General features: G+C 40.5%; 1 protein-coding gene across 1 annotated transcript; it reads left to right on the forward strand.

Moving 5' to 3' along the window:
- Nucleotides 1–957: 957 nt before the first annotated feature.
- TASL (TLR adaptor interacting with endolysosomal SLC15A4) lies at nt 958–1,845 on the forward strand. Its single transcript, XM_062574130.1, has one exon. It carries the CDS (start codon nt 958–960, stop codon nt 1,843–1,845), a length of 888 nt encoding a protein of 295 aa, XP_062430114.1.
- Nucleotides 1,846–16,027: the final 14,182 nt, after the last annotated feature.

Here is a 16,027-nt window from a genome sequence, read left to right on the forward strand (position 1 = left end):
GGTACTCATGACTAAACCAAGAGTTAAGGAGCTGGAGTACTTAAGTGCATGTGTCTTCCTGTGGGAACTCATTGCACTGGAATGTGTCTTATCAGAAGTACACCGTAGATTCCTACATCTAGGGTAGTCAGTTTAAGATCCTTTTATAGTACCTGGAGAGAGATAAGCATATCTAGGACACAATTTGTTTCATTCTGATAAAGGTGTCTAAAACAGGCCAGATGAATCATGCCTCCAAAATGCCTTCCTTTCTCCACCAGCTTTAAGGGGAGATAAGGCAATGACCCTTATTGTGGACACCTACGCTCATTGTATTTCGAAGTCAGAGGTAATTTCATCCTGCTTGGCATGTAGAAATGTGTAATAATTTAATGATCTGAGACTTCTAACTGAAAAAAGGATCTACAGCTGCAATCACTGATTAGACTGGAAAAGAAGGGTTTATGCTCTTAATGTGTGTTTCAGATCAACACAGTTCAGAGTCAGGCGACAAGCCATACACAGTGACAGTTGTTCCAAAACATATGGAAAAAAAGAGGAAAAACACTTTGGCTTCTAAATAAAGCGAAGGGAAGAGCCATAAGTATTTAAAAGTAAGCCATTACACCAAGCATTACTACAACAAACCGCTTCTTGTTCCTTTCTTCACAACTCACTAGCCATTGACTCTGTTGTACGCAGCATGAATATGCAATGTTTAAAATACTTTGATGTGATTAACAGCACAAGGAGACTAGCTGATCACTCCACTCATTCAATCAAGTCATCTAGGAAAGAAACGCTCATGTTAATGTCTGAAGCAGAAAACCTCTGCAGCTAGTAATGGATTTGAAAGTATAATCACTGCTCAGTGATTTTGAAATGAACTAATGGTTTCTTGCTGTTTTTATGTTGATTGACTCCCAGCAGTAACAACCTGACTTGATTCTTTACGGTTCCTCTCCTCTCTTCTCTAGGATGCTGTCGGAAGGTTACCTTTACAGGATCACCTACCTTTGCAAAGATCACTTCAACTCTGAGCTCTACAGAGAGAGTGCAGCAGAGGAAGCAGCATGTGAAATGAGGCCCATGCGAGGCTTCAGGTATTCTTCCACAGATGAAGCACAAGGAAAAAGTCTCTTTCAGAGATGCAGATCTGCTGGCAAATGCATTTCCTCAGTCCATTCTAAAGGCAGCAGACATATCGGTAAGCAGAAAGATAATCTCCCGCAGCCTGCCAAGCACCCACCCTCTGAGGGGCAGACGCCTCCAGCTGTGGACATCTGTGAAGGGCTGACGAGAAAAGATGCCTACCTGGTTCCATCTTCCTGTAAAAGCATTTGCAAGAACTACAACGATTTGCACATCGCTGGGGACTACGTGATGCCCATTAGCTCAGTAGCAACAGATTTTACTTGTGACAGTGGGATAGGTCCCTTCTTGGAGTCCTCAGAGATCCCACCACCAATGGAGTCGGTGAAAGTTCCCCCCACCGACACCAGTCGCAAACCAGCTCAAGGCTACTCATCATGCTGGCGAGCGGCAAGTTTAGTGCCGCACCACCAGCCCCTCTCCGACTCGGCCCTGAACGACTACCTAGAACAGAAGCTAGTGGAACTGTATAAACAGTATATCATGGACAGCACAGTAAACAGGGCATCTCCCACTCAGATCCTGGCCTCTGAGCTTATCATGACTAACGTAGACCAAATCAGCATGCAGATATCACGAGAGAGAAATATGGAGACCACCAAGGCCAAAGACATTGTCATTAGCCGCTTCTTACAAATAGCCAGTGAAAAAATATCCTCAGAAATTAGCACACCTAGTCTGCATATTTCCCAATATAGTAACACTAATGCGTAATGTTAGCGTGTCAGCAGTTAGAAAGCTTTTATGTTCTGCAAAGTCAAATTTTAGATTTTTATTTTAAGTCATCTTGCTACTTTGTAAAAATGTGTTTTCTGGCTACCACTTAATTTAAGCCTTCCAGTAAATATCATCACTTATTAAATATCTGTACTGTGCAGCCCATACACCATAGACCAGATTTACAGTTTAAAAAGAAAGTTTTTCCCAAAGGCTTTTCTTCAGTCAGCTTCAAACATTAAAAAGTTTTGACAGAAAAAAAGACTGAAAGTACATGATGCTCTTCCAGGTATTCAGGTATTCTCTTTCTTCCCCAAATGCTATACGTCTCATTTTAACTTTCTTCCTCTCTTTGGAATCTGCCGTGCAACCTGTGGGTCAGTGTGAACCAAAGACTTCTGTGTTTGCCTATGTAAACCTTGTCACGGTGATTACAGAGCCAAAGAAATAGAAAAAGTCTATTTTCCCACCCCAAAACCCAACTCTACTTATGGCAAACCTGACAGATGTTTTTTATAATCTACTCTTAAAGAAAACAGATGAAAAACAGTTTATACCTTCTTCTGTACTAACCAGTTATTCCATTGCTGTCTTTCTGTTCAAAAACTACCATTCCTTTTTGTGATCCAAGCAAAATTTCTTTGTTTCCCAACAGACTCCATCAGGTAAAATCCATCAGCAGCAGTGTGCACGTGCATCTGCACATTTTGCACTGAGCAAAGTTTTAACTAAGGATGTTGGTGGCCTGTAATTACATATAGGCACCGCATTCGCCAGCTATTTCCATACCTGCAGCTTTGGAACCCAAGCCAAAAGCAAGCCAAACTGAAAGAAGAACACAGGATTCTAATCTTTGGGTTAAAAACAGAATATTCAATAACTAACCAGTACAATAGCCTCTTGTAGGGCTTCTAATAGATATAGTCATGTAGAGATAGTGACAACAGAGAGGAAGGAAAAAGAATTCACTTTTGTCAAGGCAATTCCAAACTGAAAACCCAAAGCCCTCTTAAATCGCTGTGAGCCTCTGCTCTGAACACTGAAGGAAATCTGAAATGGACCGCTCAAGAGCATCATTAACATGCTCATCATTAACAACACACTCCTGTTCAAGCCTGTTACCGCTTTCTATTTTTACTGTCTGCAGCTAACACCTTCTCTTGTTATGAGCACTGGTATATCATAGATCAAAATCATTTAAATCTTATGCATTGTAGTAAGAAGGTCCTTTTCTTGTAAAATTTTGCTAAATCTAAAAAAGCCTCCAACAAATCAAACAACAACAACAACAAAAAACCCAAATCTCCCTGCCTTGTGAGTTAAGATGACCTCTGAGTCCATAAAATAAATAACAATATACTGTCATGCTAATCCAATATCAATTGAGTTTTTAAGTATCAGTTTAATGCAAATAGCAATTTAAAATACATACTTACCAGATGTTTTCACTTTGGTGATTTGAAGTTATTTTGGCCTTTGTAGTCTTTATACTTCTTTTTAAAAAAATGTATGTGTAAGGCATTATATATATGTATAATATATATATTATATATATAATATATATGTAATTAAAAAAACAAGTGTATTAATATAATTAACATATCAGTTTATTTTATTGCTGCTCTCTTTCCAGAAATTAACACAAAAAACCCTTGATGTGTGAATTCAGACACTGTATATCTGTTGCCACAGCAACCTACTCTAAAACTATTATTCAGCATTTCATGAAAGAATTTCTGGCTTATAACATTTCTAGACTTTGATGGGATGCAATTTACAAATAAAATTTGGCTGTTTTCTATAAGAGAAACAGTGTTAATAGTAATGTATAGACAGTTATGCAAACCATATCCATTTCCAACAGATATCACTAAAAGCCTTTTATAATCTTCTGAAATTATGCCAGAAGAAAAGAATAGACTGGAGTCTTTAAAAGAGGCTTGCAAAGCAAAAGTAAATAAACATTGTATTTTTTTTCTCCTACAAATACGTGTTCAGTTTTTTAAAAAGGGATTTTTTGGTTTATTCTCTGCTGACTTTCATATGACTAACTTTTAGTAACACAAAGTTAGAAGTGATTAAGAGAAATAAATATCCTTGCTGAAAGACCTTGCATCTTTATTAGATAATATGATACCTTCCTGCAAAAACTCAGCTGTACCCATTGCACCATGCAGCTTGTGAACAAAACAGTGATTTTATCATCTGATGCTCCAAAATGCTCCAGCACATACTCAGGTCTTGACCTTCCTATTAGCTAGCAGGACTGCAAGTAATAATTACAGGAAACGTCAGTTTGCCATGGCCTTAATTTTGAGAACAGTTTTAGGAAGCAGCAATAGCACCCAGAGAATAAGGATTAAGAGGTTTACTCAGACTAAGGTGAAAATACTGTCTCATCTACTGTGTGCACCCACAGCTGAAACCTCAGAGCGCCGCGTCAAGAACTTGGGGCTTAGCATGCAGAGGAAAATGCTGCTATAATAGTGCAGTAGGGAGCCATAGAGGGGAAAGGCAGGTCTTAAATTTAAGAAAACACAGCTAGCATCTCTAGAGGGTATGTTTGATACTTACAGTAGCTTAATCAATCAACTAGAGCTCATTCCATTTTTATACAGTTGTCTTTCAAGCAAAACATCTAACATAACAATACGTACTTTCAAGTAAATATCTCATTTTGTATTAGCAGATTGATGCTAATCTTATTATTAGCAATCTTATTCATGGAAGGGCCATAATCGCTGCAGAAGTTGGTTTATCCTGGAGAGAAAGAGCGAGGGGGAGAAAGGGAGGGACAGGGACAGGGGGAGAGAACTGGACCACCATCATCAGAGCAGGCTTCTTTCCCCTGCCTGAATCCAAATCCACGTGTCGTTTTGAGCCCTATGCCGAATAACGCACTGCCCCCATCCTGCTCCCTAAAGCGACACCAGTTAGTTTTCAGATTTAAGGAGGTTTCCACAGAAGTAGGCAAAAATTTCGTACTTCCAGAAGGCTCAGCTGATAGGGCACAAGAGAGGACAGACGTTCCCTTATCTCGCTGTCCTGCCTCCAGTTCGGGCCTCTGCCCAGGTGCCTGCCCAGGTGCGGCTGATCCCCGGCCTAGAGCCCTGGGGCAGCAACCAGGCTGCTAGAAAGGTGAGTCAGCTGCTGTCTAAAGCGATTATCACCTCCTCTGCACCCTCCCCTCCTCTCCTGCCTCGGGGGCAAACATTCAAAGGAAGAGACCTCCCATTTTGCTCCGTTTAATAGTCAATGTTTTGCCTGGGCTATAAAATTTTTTGACACAAACTTATCAAAATGCTAAGAGGAGCCCCCAGGAGCAGAGGCATTTTTTTTTTCCCTCCAAAGACAAGTCTGATCCTAGTCTCACAATATTTCCTAACAATAAGACTTTGCTATGACTAAGGTAATTTACGAAGGCAAATAAAGTTGTAATCAATCAACCAAGAGATTGCAATAACTGGTTGTTGAGTTGTTATTTTGGCCAACTGTCAAGAAATTCAGGAGTACAGTTTATAACCACCTTCCGCACATACTACCAACTTCCTTAGAAATTTCTTATGGAAGATATTATTCATTGCTGGTAACATGATTATAGTATCTAGGAGTTTATATATACAGTGTAACTATGCTCTTAAGGTCCAAAGGACATCCAAAGGACGTGAGCATGGCAGTGAAACCATGAACCTACAGAAAGGAGGGCAGAGTAGTGTGAAATAATCCTTGGGGAGCAGAAAAGTGAGGGTAAAAGGGGTTGTCACAGATTTGTTGCAACCAGAACAACCTACAGCTCCTGCGTTTGGGTTTAATATCTTTGCTGGCTTTGATTTCTTGTCCTTAGCAAGAACAGGTGAGAAGGGATACAAAGTGCATGCTGGGTTATGTGCTGAATGTGAAAATGCCCGTTTTGTTCTCCGACTGCTGTGTCCAGATGAACAGAAGCTGAGCACCTAAGGGTGAAATGAATGAGTCTGTGCAGCACTGACAAGAGCCAGAGGCATTGCTGGGGTTTCACCCTGGGACACCCACTGCGGTGCTGGAGCAGACTGGAGCCTCCTTTTGCAGGTGGTTGGGTGGAAGCACCTCAAGATTTAGCTTGGTCTTTGGCCACGGTCCTTTAAAGGCTTTCTCTCAGGATCTTCAGACGATGCAACCTGCTGCTAGTATAATGGCTTGGGGAGGAGGGAGGTGAAGGGAAACATGTTTTTTACCACATTTATTGCAATTGTGTAAAACAGCTCTGTTACTAGAATGGATGGGCAATGTGTGCATTGCTCTTACAGGTTCAGGAGGGTCGATTACTGATTCAGGGAGACCACTCGCTTCTGCTTATGAACCGATTAAAGGTTTTAATCTGGTGTCTAGATATGAAAGGCCTGCTGCACTTTTGCTAATTGATTAACTTAGCGATCTGTCCCACACCTAAGTAAATGCCGCCTGTTGTATTTGGAAAGGAAGCTGCCTCCCTGTGCAAGTGGTGCGTCCCCACTTGGCATCCCTGTAATCACAGATGTAAACCATCTCTGACGGGCGGATATGAGAGGTACGGGCAGCGTTCGGAAGAGGCGGCAGTTTCTTTGGCTGTGTTCATCCTACGCAGCGCTGGCACAAGGGAGCAGGCAGCTCCTCAGCATGGGTAAATCTCTGTGGCTGGCCACTGCTCAGTGGAGCCACGGGAGCTAGGGCTAGCCGGGCCCGGGCCCCGGGCCCGCGTTAAGCCGGATAGAAACAGCGCTGTCTGAAAAGACCACTTACGGCCGAGAATGGATACCCAGAAACAAATGACATGTAATGAAAGAGAATCTCAGGTCAAGGCAGACCTGCTCTGCGCACAGCAGCATTACTTCTGCTTTTGCACTGGCGTATCAAGAAGAGCTGTGTGCCGCCTCCCTGGCACCGACACCGAGGGGGCTGGGGCAGCTTTTCAGAGTATTAAGCAGCTTTCTAAGGGCCGAAGGGGCAATGTCTGTGAGGTTCAGCCTCGGGGCTGCTCTCACCCTTCAGGAGCTCTCCGTCAGGCTCAGTGTTGGATGAACTACGCTGTCCGAACTGGAAATTCCCCCCAAGGAGGCTAGAAGATTTCGCTAGCTCCCCCTGAAATATCTGGGAAGTTTAAAGAGTTTTCAAAGGTCGGTGCAGCTTTCCCTTCCCTCCCTCTGCAGCCGTCCCCGAACAGGAGAGCGCAGGCACCTGCAGCTGACCGGGCTGCGTAGCAGCGCGGGCCAGTGCTCGCAGGCTTGCTGGCGGTGCCAGGGCTCCGGAGGAGCCCCCACATCGCCCTGTCACCCTCTGACACCCTCCACTGAGCCGCGTGGCCCTTCGCTGAAGCTGCCTCACTAAACATGAAGTGGAATTAGGCAGATTTCTTAGAAAACGAAGAACGGGAAGGGAAGAAGCCTTAGTCATGTAGCGTGGCCGGGCAGCAGCTTTTTTCCAGATGATTTTTGTCTATCAGTCGGGAGCTAGAACTATGGCTGGGAGTAAAATTAGACAAAGCAGAGCTGACTTGGGTGTTTTTGTTGGTGCAAATCTCCAGTTTTCATCTTTATGTGAAAACTCCCTCGACTAAAAGCGGATCCTGTAGGAGTATAGGATAGGAGTATGACAGTAAAACCTGGCAATCCGTCAAGCAATGCCTGCAGTCTTCTAACAGAGATGGCGAATTCCAACACACCTCTAAACCAATGCTATTTATCCAAGGGAAGAAACGTGTTAAACATCTCAGAGAGAGGCTTAGCAGCAGCTGGATCACAAGTTTTAAGAAACAGAAGTTACAAGTTGTCTGTTCCGGCGCTTCAAACCAGGTATTCTTAAGGTGCTGTTGACTGATTTAGCAAAAGCCGGCTGCAGCGACGCTTCAGAAGTTCAGTGCTTCACTAAAGAGGTACAGCACACCTCCTGGACGGGCAGTTTTCCATTAATAAGGTCACATTAAAAATGCACAGCTTTGCTCGTCAAAGTCGAGGTAATAGGCCAGCCAGCATCTATTAAAAAAAAAAAAATAAAAATAAAAAAGCAGAAGTTAGCAAGTAGGAAGAGGAAAGACTGTCAAAAAACATTTACCAAAAATCCCTCAGGGATTTACCAAATTTACCAAAATTAGCCTTAGGAAGATAGATTTTTGCTGATTCACAACCAAGAAACATATAAGCTGTGCATCTAGAAATATGCATCCTTAACTTCTAACCACTTAAAAAAATTAGCCAAAGGTTCATTATTCAGAGAGTGTGTAGCAGCTAACATCCCCTTGATGTTCACAGGTCTTTGCCAGTTTTTGGTACTGTGTTACTGACTTGCCCAAGCGCGTACAGCAAAGACACGTCCTGGGGTCTTGAGCCCTCCCTTGCCTGTGTGTGTCACAGTCCTCGCTGATGCCCCTCACAGGCTCCATGCAGCCCCCCCATACAGCTGTCATTCATCCCAGCTACCCTTGCTGTAGCTCAGAGCCCCTCTCCCTCCAGATGCAATGCTGGCAGTTTCAGGCATTGCAAAATACTGATGGCTGCCGTTCTTAGTTCCGGTAATCCAGAGCTCTTTAAAAAAAAGGGGGGGAGGGGCAAAATTACTGCAAGATATATGATGTTTTCCTAAGAACTGGCATCATTCTTGTTCTGTCTATTGCTCCTTGACTAAGACACTGGTTTAATGGTAACAAGGGAAGGAACAGGCAGCAGCTGCAGCTGAGGGACAGGATGCCTTGGCAGACGCAAGCAGCTGGTGAGACACAAAGTCACATGGACTTAATCAGCATTACTTTTATGTCCTTTCAGATATATCCTGACTCTCTTATTCTCCTGTGTTTCAGACAGATATGCAGTTTCCCCAAATACTCTTCTTTATGACTAGATAAGTGATCCTAGGGAAATTCTATTTTCCTACTTTCCTAATCTCTTCCCAGATACCACTTACCCATCTTTTAGACATTTCAACATCTTCCCAACTCAGAAAGAAACTTTCATACTTGACATAACCATGGCTTAGGACAACTGCCAGACACCACCTGTATAACTACTGCATCTCCTTCTCCTTGCTACACCATGCATTTATTGGACATATCTCACCTTCCTTCTGCAGGGAATTTGGACCTCCCCAACCTCAGTCTCAGAGCAGCCAGATACCATGCAGATCCTATGTTTCTATACAAGACGGTCATACTAACTGTACTCTCAAGGCTGTATGCAAATTATTTGGAAATATACAAATCAAATCATTATAATGACATTCAGGTTCCTATGAAACCACACAGCTCATAACAGATAGCTATGTGACCAGATGGTAGAATGGTAGAAAGGTATTTATTAGTAAAAAAAAAAATGAAATTGGGGGGGCGGTGTTTTAAATCCATACAATTATTTTTGGTTTGCTTAAGACTATGTTCTAAAACCCACAGTGACAGATGTGTAGTTTTAAGTCCAGTGAAGCTATCAACTGTTAGTAAACATTTGCTTTATCAGCTTCTCCTAGCAGCCTTCATCTGTCAGCACTTATTTACTTCATTTTTATTTTATTTTATTTTATTTTATTTCTTCTGGTCTTACCTTTTTCTTCTTCTTATTATTTATTTATTTATTTATTTTATTTATTTTTTTTTTACTTTGTCCTTTGGATATATCCCTTCAACCTGCTCAACTTGTAGCATGCTATTCTTTGGATACCATAAGCACATTAGACACCTGAATCAATGATAATATACTCAGCAGCTCCTACTTGTCTTTCCCTCCCCCCTCCCTTTTTAATTCAGGCCTTAGTGAGATGAACTTGGAAAAGAAGCTACAGATTTAGTCATCAGAAAAGCAATTTAAATGAATCAATTAGAACAACATTCACCTCTTAGAATGCACCTGGTAAATTAAAGTCTCTATTTTTATCAGCCTGTGGTCTGTGGCCAAGAACTTTCCAGAGGGAAACACATAGATTCCTTATAGAGTTGTGCAGAAGGTTTGGTTATAAATGTATTTCTGAAGACTAGAGCAAATGGGAATGGTAGCTGCTGGAATTATATTAATCAAATCAACTTGAAAATATTAAAATAATACATTCATCCTTCTGCAAAACAACATACCACCTTCCAGGAAGAACATCATTATTTCCTAATGAATGATTTCATCATATTTCTAATGCATTTGTGTAAAAGTCAATTAATCTGATGTCAGCTGTCCTTTTATACATACACTAAAAGCATTATTGAACCATTTATGTGTTCAAAACATCTGTTGTGTTAAAAGATCAAGGGCAACTGTAAGAAAACAAAGCAATTTTAGATTACATTGTTTGCATCCCAATTACCACGTGCTGTGAAATGAAGTTCGTTAGTGACCTATTTCTTTATTCTGCTCAGAAAATGATTAGGAGCATATAGGAGCATTATTTTATGAAGTCATGCAGTCTCTGATTCTTTCTATTAGTGGTGATCAGCATATTTTAAACTGAAGTAGAGCAAAAGAAGAGGAAGAAGAATGAGTGACCTTTCAAATATAAATTAAAAAATACTTAAAAGACAAATTTTGTTGTAGGCAAATTATACCATGTTTACTCCAATTAAATAACACTTTTTTGTATATCATTAACTCAACCAACTGAGTCATGAAGTAAAATATTATTCATTTTAAGTAAGGACATCAGCAACTTAAACTTACTTAAACCACAAGCCCTTGCAGGCCTTACGAAAGCAAAGGAAGCAAATTTTCCCCAAATGTATGAACAGTAATTTCCATGACACGTTTGTAATTTGGAGAGAAGCTCTGGATCTCCTGTTTAGACTAAAGAAGTTCCCCACAAGAGATATCCAAGTCTGATAATTTTGGAGGCATCTTATTTCCATGTATCTATTTTTTAATTTGCTAATGACACATGGAATAGGCATAAACTGCAAGGAGATGCATCCTATTTGTTTTTATTCACATTTGATGAGATAGAGACAAGATAGCAATGGAGGAATGAAGACAGAAGAATGATGCGGTAAAAACAATGAATTAGTAAAATTTCTTTTGTAAAAGGAAAAATTCTTTGTAGAAGGATGAGGAAGGTAGGTCTGAAATTGTTGAGGAAATTGTAGTACTTGAGAATGCAGAAGTTGAGAGCTTGGACAAGAGCCATCTGTATCTGTTTATGACCGCAACTGGAAATGCTGTGAGTGGAATGGGTGGAATCAAGAGCTTTATTTAAAGATGGAAGAGAATAAGACATTTTTGTACTATGAAGGTAAAGACTCAGAGGAATTAAGAAGAAATGTAGAGGAAATGATACTGAGGACATGAAGCCATGGAGACAAGTAAAAGAGATCAAATTAAAAAAAGGAGGAGAAATTGTAGGAAAACAATAAGAACAAGAAAAGGCAGAGTGTCCTGGAACTGAAAGGTTGAAAAGTAATTTTAATCTGACAGTGCTCAACAGTTCTTCTGAGGAGAAAAAAAAATGAAGGCATTATAGGAAAAGTATAACAGGAAGTATAAGATATGGAAAAGTGTTTGGAGCTGTGGTCAATGTCGCAGGGAGAAAGGAAAGAGAGGGTAGGAAGGAGGTACCTAAGGATGAAATGTCATTGGACCCGATGAACCGGAGGGCTATGAAAAAGGCAGTGGTCACGGTAATATTGACAGCGGACAAGTGGGAAAGGAGCGCAGGCAATGAACGGACTGGACAGACATAGACTGTGAGAAGTCAGAAACAGATTGGTATTTGGTGAAAGCCACCCTGTAGAGCTGACTGGAGCTGCAGAAAGGTATGGTGAAATGCAGAGCAAGTCATTTGCTTGAATCATCAGCAAGGGAGCTGTAGACATAGAAGAGATTATGGAGAGAAGAATGTGAAACCAGAATGCTATTAGACAGAAATGATGATGAGATCAGATCACAGGAACTGGGAGGCATGAGGCAGGAAGAGCTTATAAAGTTGCAATCAAATGAGGAGAAAGAGTGCCAAGAGAGATGTACTGAAAGTGTCAAGTAAAAGAGAGAAGTTCAAAAATCCCTAAAATCCAGGATGTGCAGTGTAAATCTGCAACAAAAAGCAGCTATACAAGCTGTATCAGTTGAAAGATCTAATTTCTTGAGTGAATTAAAGGCTGGAATAAATTTGTAGAGGCTCCAGATGTCCGCTAACTATTAGAAATGGAGTGGTCTTTCCAGAGATGGTAAGAGAAAGGAAGGAAATAGAAATGAAGAAGTTTAATTGTTTTGATGTAATTTTTCATTGCTCACATACAGCTTCCTCTTTTTAGTTAAACTGCAGATTATCAGATTTCGTTATTTTTTCTAGAGATTTCTACTTTGGAGATCTCTAGACATTTTCTACTGTGGAATCCAAACAGCAGAGAGGCTTATAGCAAGTAGAATAAAGAGGTAATGATATCTTTCCATGAGTCTCCCTAGCTACCTAAGTCATACCTTCAATTTTATATTAGTATTCAAATTTTGTTTTACAAAGTGATAAAGTAATAACAAAAAAAAAAAAAAAAAAGGAATGCAGTAGGGAAGTATATTAATATTACACGGAAAAAATGCAGTGTTCTGGGATGGGGGATTTTGCTTACTGCTGCAAAGTTTAAGTAGATTTTTGGATCAGAAAAATGGCCTGCCAATGGAAGCACACCTGGCCCAGTAGCTGACTCTCCCAGCTCTGAACTTCAGACAGATGGAGTCATCAACTTTCCTGCCAGCCTCCTTTTCCTGAGTCTCTCCTCTTCTTCTTCTTAAAAGTGAAGATGGAGAAGAGAACAGAAATAGCTAGTTGCTTCTCATTCCTCTGTCACACTTGAAAAAGAAAAATCATACTGATGGAAAAGCTTTTTCCAGACAGAAAGCTCTGAAGACTATTTTTTAACAACTTGGAATTAGTAAAATTTCTTTTATGTGTACCACAGCCTCCTGTCTGACTTCTCTGCTTCTCAGTCATCTCACCCTGGCTTGAGTGACCTGACTTGCTCTCTTATTGCTTCTATCTCCTGTAGTGGGAGCCAAAAATATGAATGCCTTTGAAAATCAGGACTCTAGATTTGAGCTTGCCAGGAGGGTGAAATACAGAAAAACAAGGGAAAATGCTTTAGAGCAGCTGGTCCTGATTAAAGGCATGCCACCACAGAGGCCTTGGTAACCAATTTCATGGATCCTAGCATGCACATGGCCCTTCAAGCCTACTGTGATAGCATGCTGCTTTGCAGCCTTTGAAGGAACAGATTTAAATAAAACATATACTTTGGATTTTTCTTCAGTTCCACATTATAGCCACCTGCAGTAATACAGTCTGGAGGCAAAAAAATTAAAGGCACTATGTCTAGACCCATTTTACAAAAGGAGGAATTGAACTTTCTTGTAAAGTAGAGATGAATGAAGACTCTTTGAGAATATATTCTCTGACTGCCTAGACTGATTGATGAACTAAACTAATTCTGAGATTTCATAGCACTCTGACAAAAAAGAGTTACTATCTTTGACAGAAAGGTGAAAATGTTGATGATCTTTGTTCTTTGACATTTTTCTTCAGATATTATGGTAAGCTTTGTAATAGGGGAACAGATATTCAACTGAGTACTTCTGAATTTAAATAAAACCAGAAACCACGGTCACCCCTTACTGTGACAAATATCTCATATAGATATTGAAGAAGGAAAATAATGACCTGTCGGTCATTGCATTTGAGCTATGAGTTCTGAGAAAAAAGAATACATATGCAGCACCATATGGAGAGAGCAAGCAGAAGACATTGAATCTTGCCTTTTTTTTTCTCCTGCATCTGTATTTGTTGCTGAATGAGGGTTTTTTTAGAAGCCCCAGAGAAGCTGCATAGTATATTTTGAAGCCATTTCTCTTACTGTTTATTCTCCACACTTTGACCTCAAGATTAATTTTGAAATCTCCCTGATGTACAACCTTAGAACTCATCTGAATCTTTTTTTTTCATATCCTTGTTCAGTTTGTCTCTAAATTAGCAGAACAGCTGACTACATCTGCTATGACATATTTTGATGAATGTAAAGTGTCAGCTGGAAAGCTTCTCATTTCTTCAAAGTGGGATAAACTCTTAAAAAATACTCTCTAGAAATAGAAGATGTATTACAGCTTCTATAGAGGCAGGGAGGAACCTATAGCACCTTGGGGTATAAAAAGATTTTTGTTCAGTAAACTGAGTGTTCCTGACTAACTCTGCTCCTGATCATGCCCATGAAAAAGGAATAGATAATTTCTCATTAAAGGTTAATTGTTTTAGATCTGCCAGTCAATTTCTTCTAGCAAAATGAAATACAAATAGTGTGAAAATGGGAAGGTGCTTTGACACTCATTCTGTTAAGCAATTCTTTTTTAAATATATATTGCAGTATTAAAAAGTAGATCATTTAAATTGAATCTCATGAAGTTCAACAAAGGCAAGTGCAGGGTCCTGCACCTAGGGAGGAACAACCCCATGCACCAGTACAGGCTGGGAGCCACCCAGCTAGAAAGCAGCTTTGCAGAGAAGGGCCTGGGTGTCATGGTGGACCAGTTGACCATGAGCCAGCAACGTGCCCTTGTGGCTTAGAAGGCCAATGGTCTCCTGGGGCACATTATAGAGAGTGTTGCCAGCAGGTCGAGGGAGGTGATCCTGTCCCTCTACTCAGCCCTGGGGAGGCCTCATCTCAAGTACTGCGTCCAGTTCTGGGCTCCCCAGTACAACAGAGACATGGAGCTATTGGAGAGAGTCCAGCGTAGGGCTACAAAGATGGTTAGAGGACTGCAGCATTTCTCTTATGAGGAAAGGCTGAAAGAGCTGGGCCTGTTTAGCACGAGGAAGAGGAGACTGATGGTGGATCTTATCAATCACACAGAATCGGTAAGGTGTATAAGTATCTGAAGGGAGGATGTCAAGAGGATGGGGCTGGACTCCTTTCAGTGGTGCCAAGCGACAGGACAAGAGGCAACAAACACAAACTGAAACACAGGAAGTTCCACCTGAATATAAGGAAAAACATCTTTACTGCAAGAGTGACAGATTGCCCAGAGAGGTGGTGGAGTCTCCTTCTCTGGAGATATTCAAAACCCGCCCAGATGCAACCCTGTCTAACATGCTCTAGGTGACCCTGCTCTGAGCAGGGGGGTTGGACTAGATGATCTCCAAAGGTCCCTTCCAACCTCACCCATTTTGTGGTTCTGTGTGTTATTCTATGAATGACCTCCAAAATATTTTTTGCTTTTCATTAAATTCAATTATGAGCACAGTTTCATTTTACAAAAATAAACAATCTAAAACAATCTAAACAATCTAAAAAAGGGCTACTGTGGTGAAGATTGTGAGTTGGCAAGAACCACTAAGCATCTTGTATGCCTTATCACAGAAAGCCAAAACAGACTGAAATCTTCAGATGAAACTGGAAGTGTGTGATATTTAAGTCACATAAAGGAAACACAGCTGACAGAAAACTAGCAAGTTGCCATCAGAAACCCTCCACATCCAGTTTAAGAAAAAGATCTCTTTCTTCTTGATTTTTTCAATCTGAAATGCTAAAATTGTTTCCCATTCTAATGAGGGAAAATATAAAGTCCACTGTTATTTCCAATCAGTTAGACTAATTGTTAAGCTTATGTTAAGCTTATGTGCAAAGGATTCTTAAAAGCATGAGAAATCTTTTTTTTTAGTGGTGATTGTATATTTATGGAAGAGTCTGTACAATCCATTGCTCAGACACCTTGCATATCTTTTGTTCAGATCCAGGTGAGCTTGGAAGCAAGTATCGCACATGAAATGAGAGACAATCAAATTGAATTTAAATACATTGCAAGTGTACAGGCAAGGAGTAAAATAACCTGTCTTTGAAGATTAGGCCTTTAAATTATACTTACATGAGTAATTACTTTTTAGAGAAATACAAACACATTTTCTTTGCCAGTATTCAGTAACTGAACAAATAACAATAAATCCCATAATCACTGTAAATAACTAGTTTGATGATTTCTGTCTCTGTTTACGGTTACATAAAGTCCTGGGAGGATAATGTGATTTCCTTGCATTTATTCATTTAAAAATATCTTTTAATGAATTTCTATTGACCTTTTATTCCTCTACGAATTGACTCTGAACAACTCACTGAGTACTCAGCTAAAATTCAAGCTATGCATGTTGATTGCCCATAAAAGTGGAGTCAGATAGCATTGATTTCCTGCCCTGACTGGAGGGATTTCCATAAGCTACTGACTGGGACATCAGA

This window comes from Rhea pennata, chromosome 1 (genome assembly GCF_028389875.1).
Source record: "Rhea pennata isolate bPtePen1 chromosome 1, bPtePen1.pri, whole genome shotgun sequence".
NCBI classification, from domain to species: Eukaryota; Metazoa; Chordata; class Aves; order Rheiformes; family Rheidae; genus Rhea; species Rhea pennata.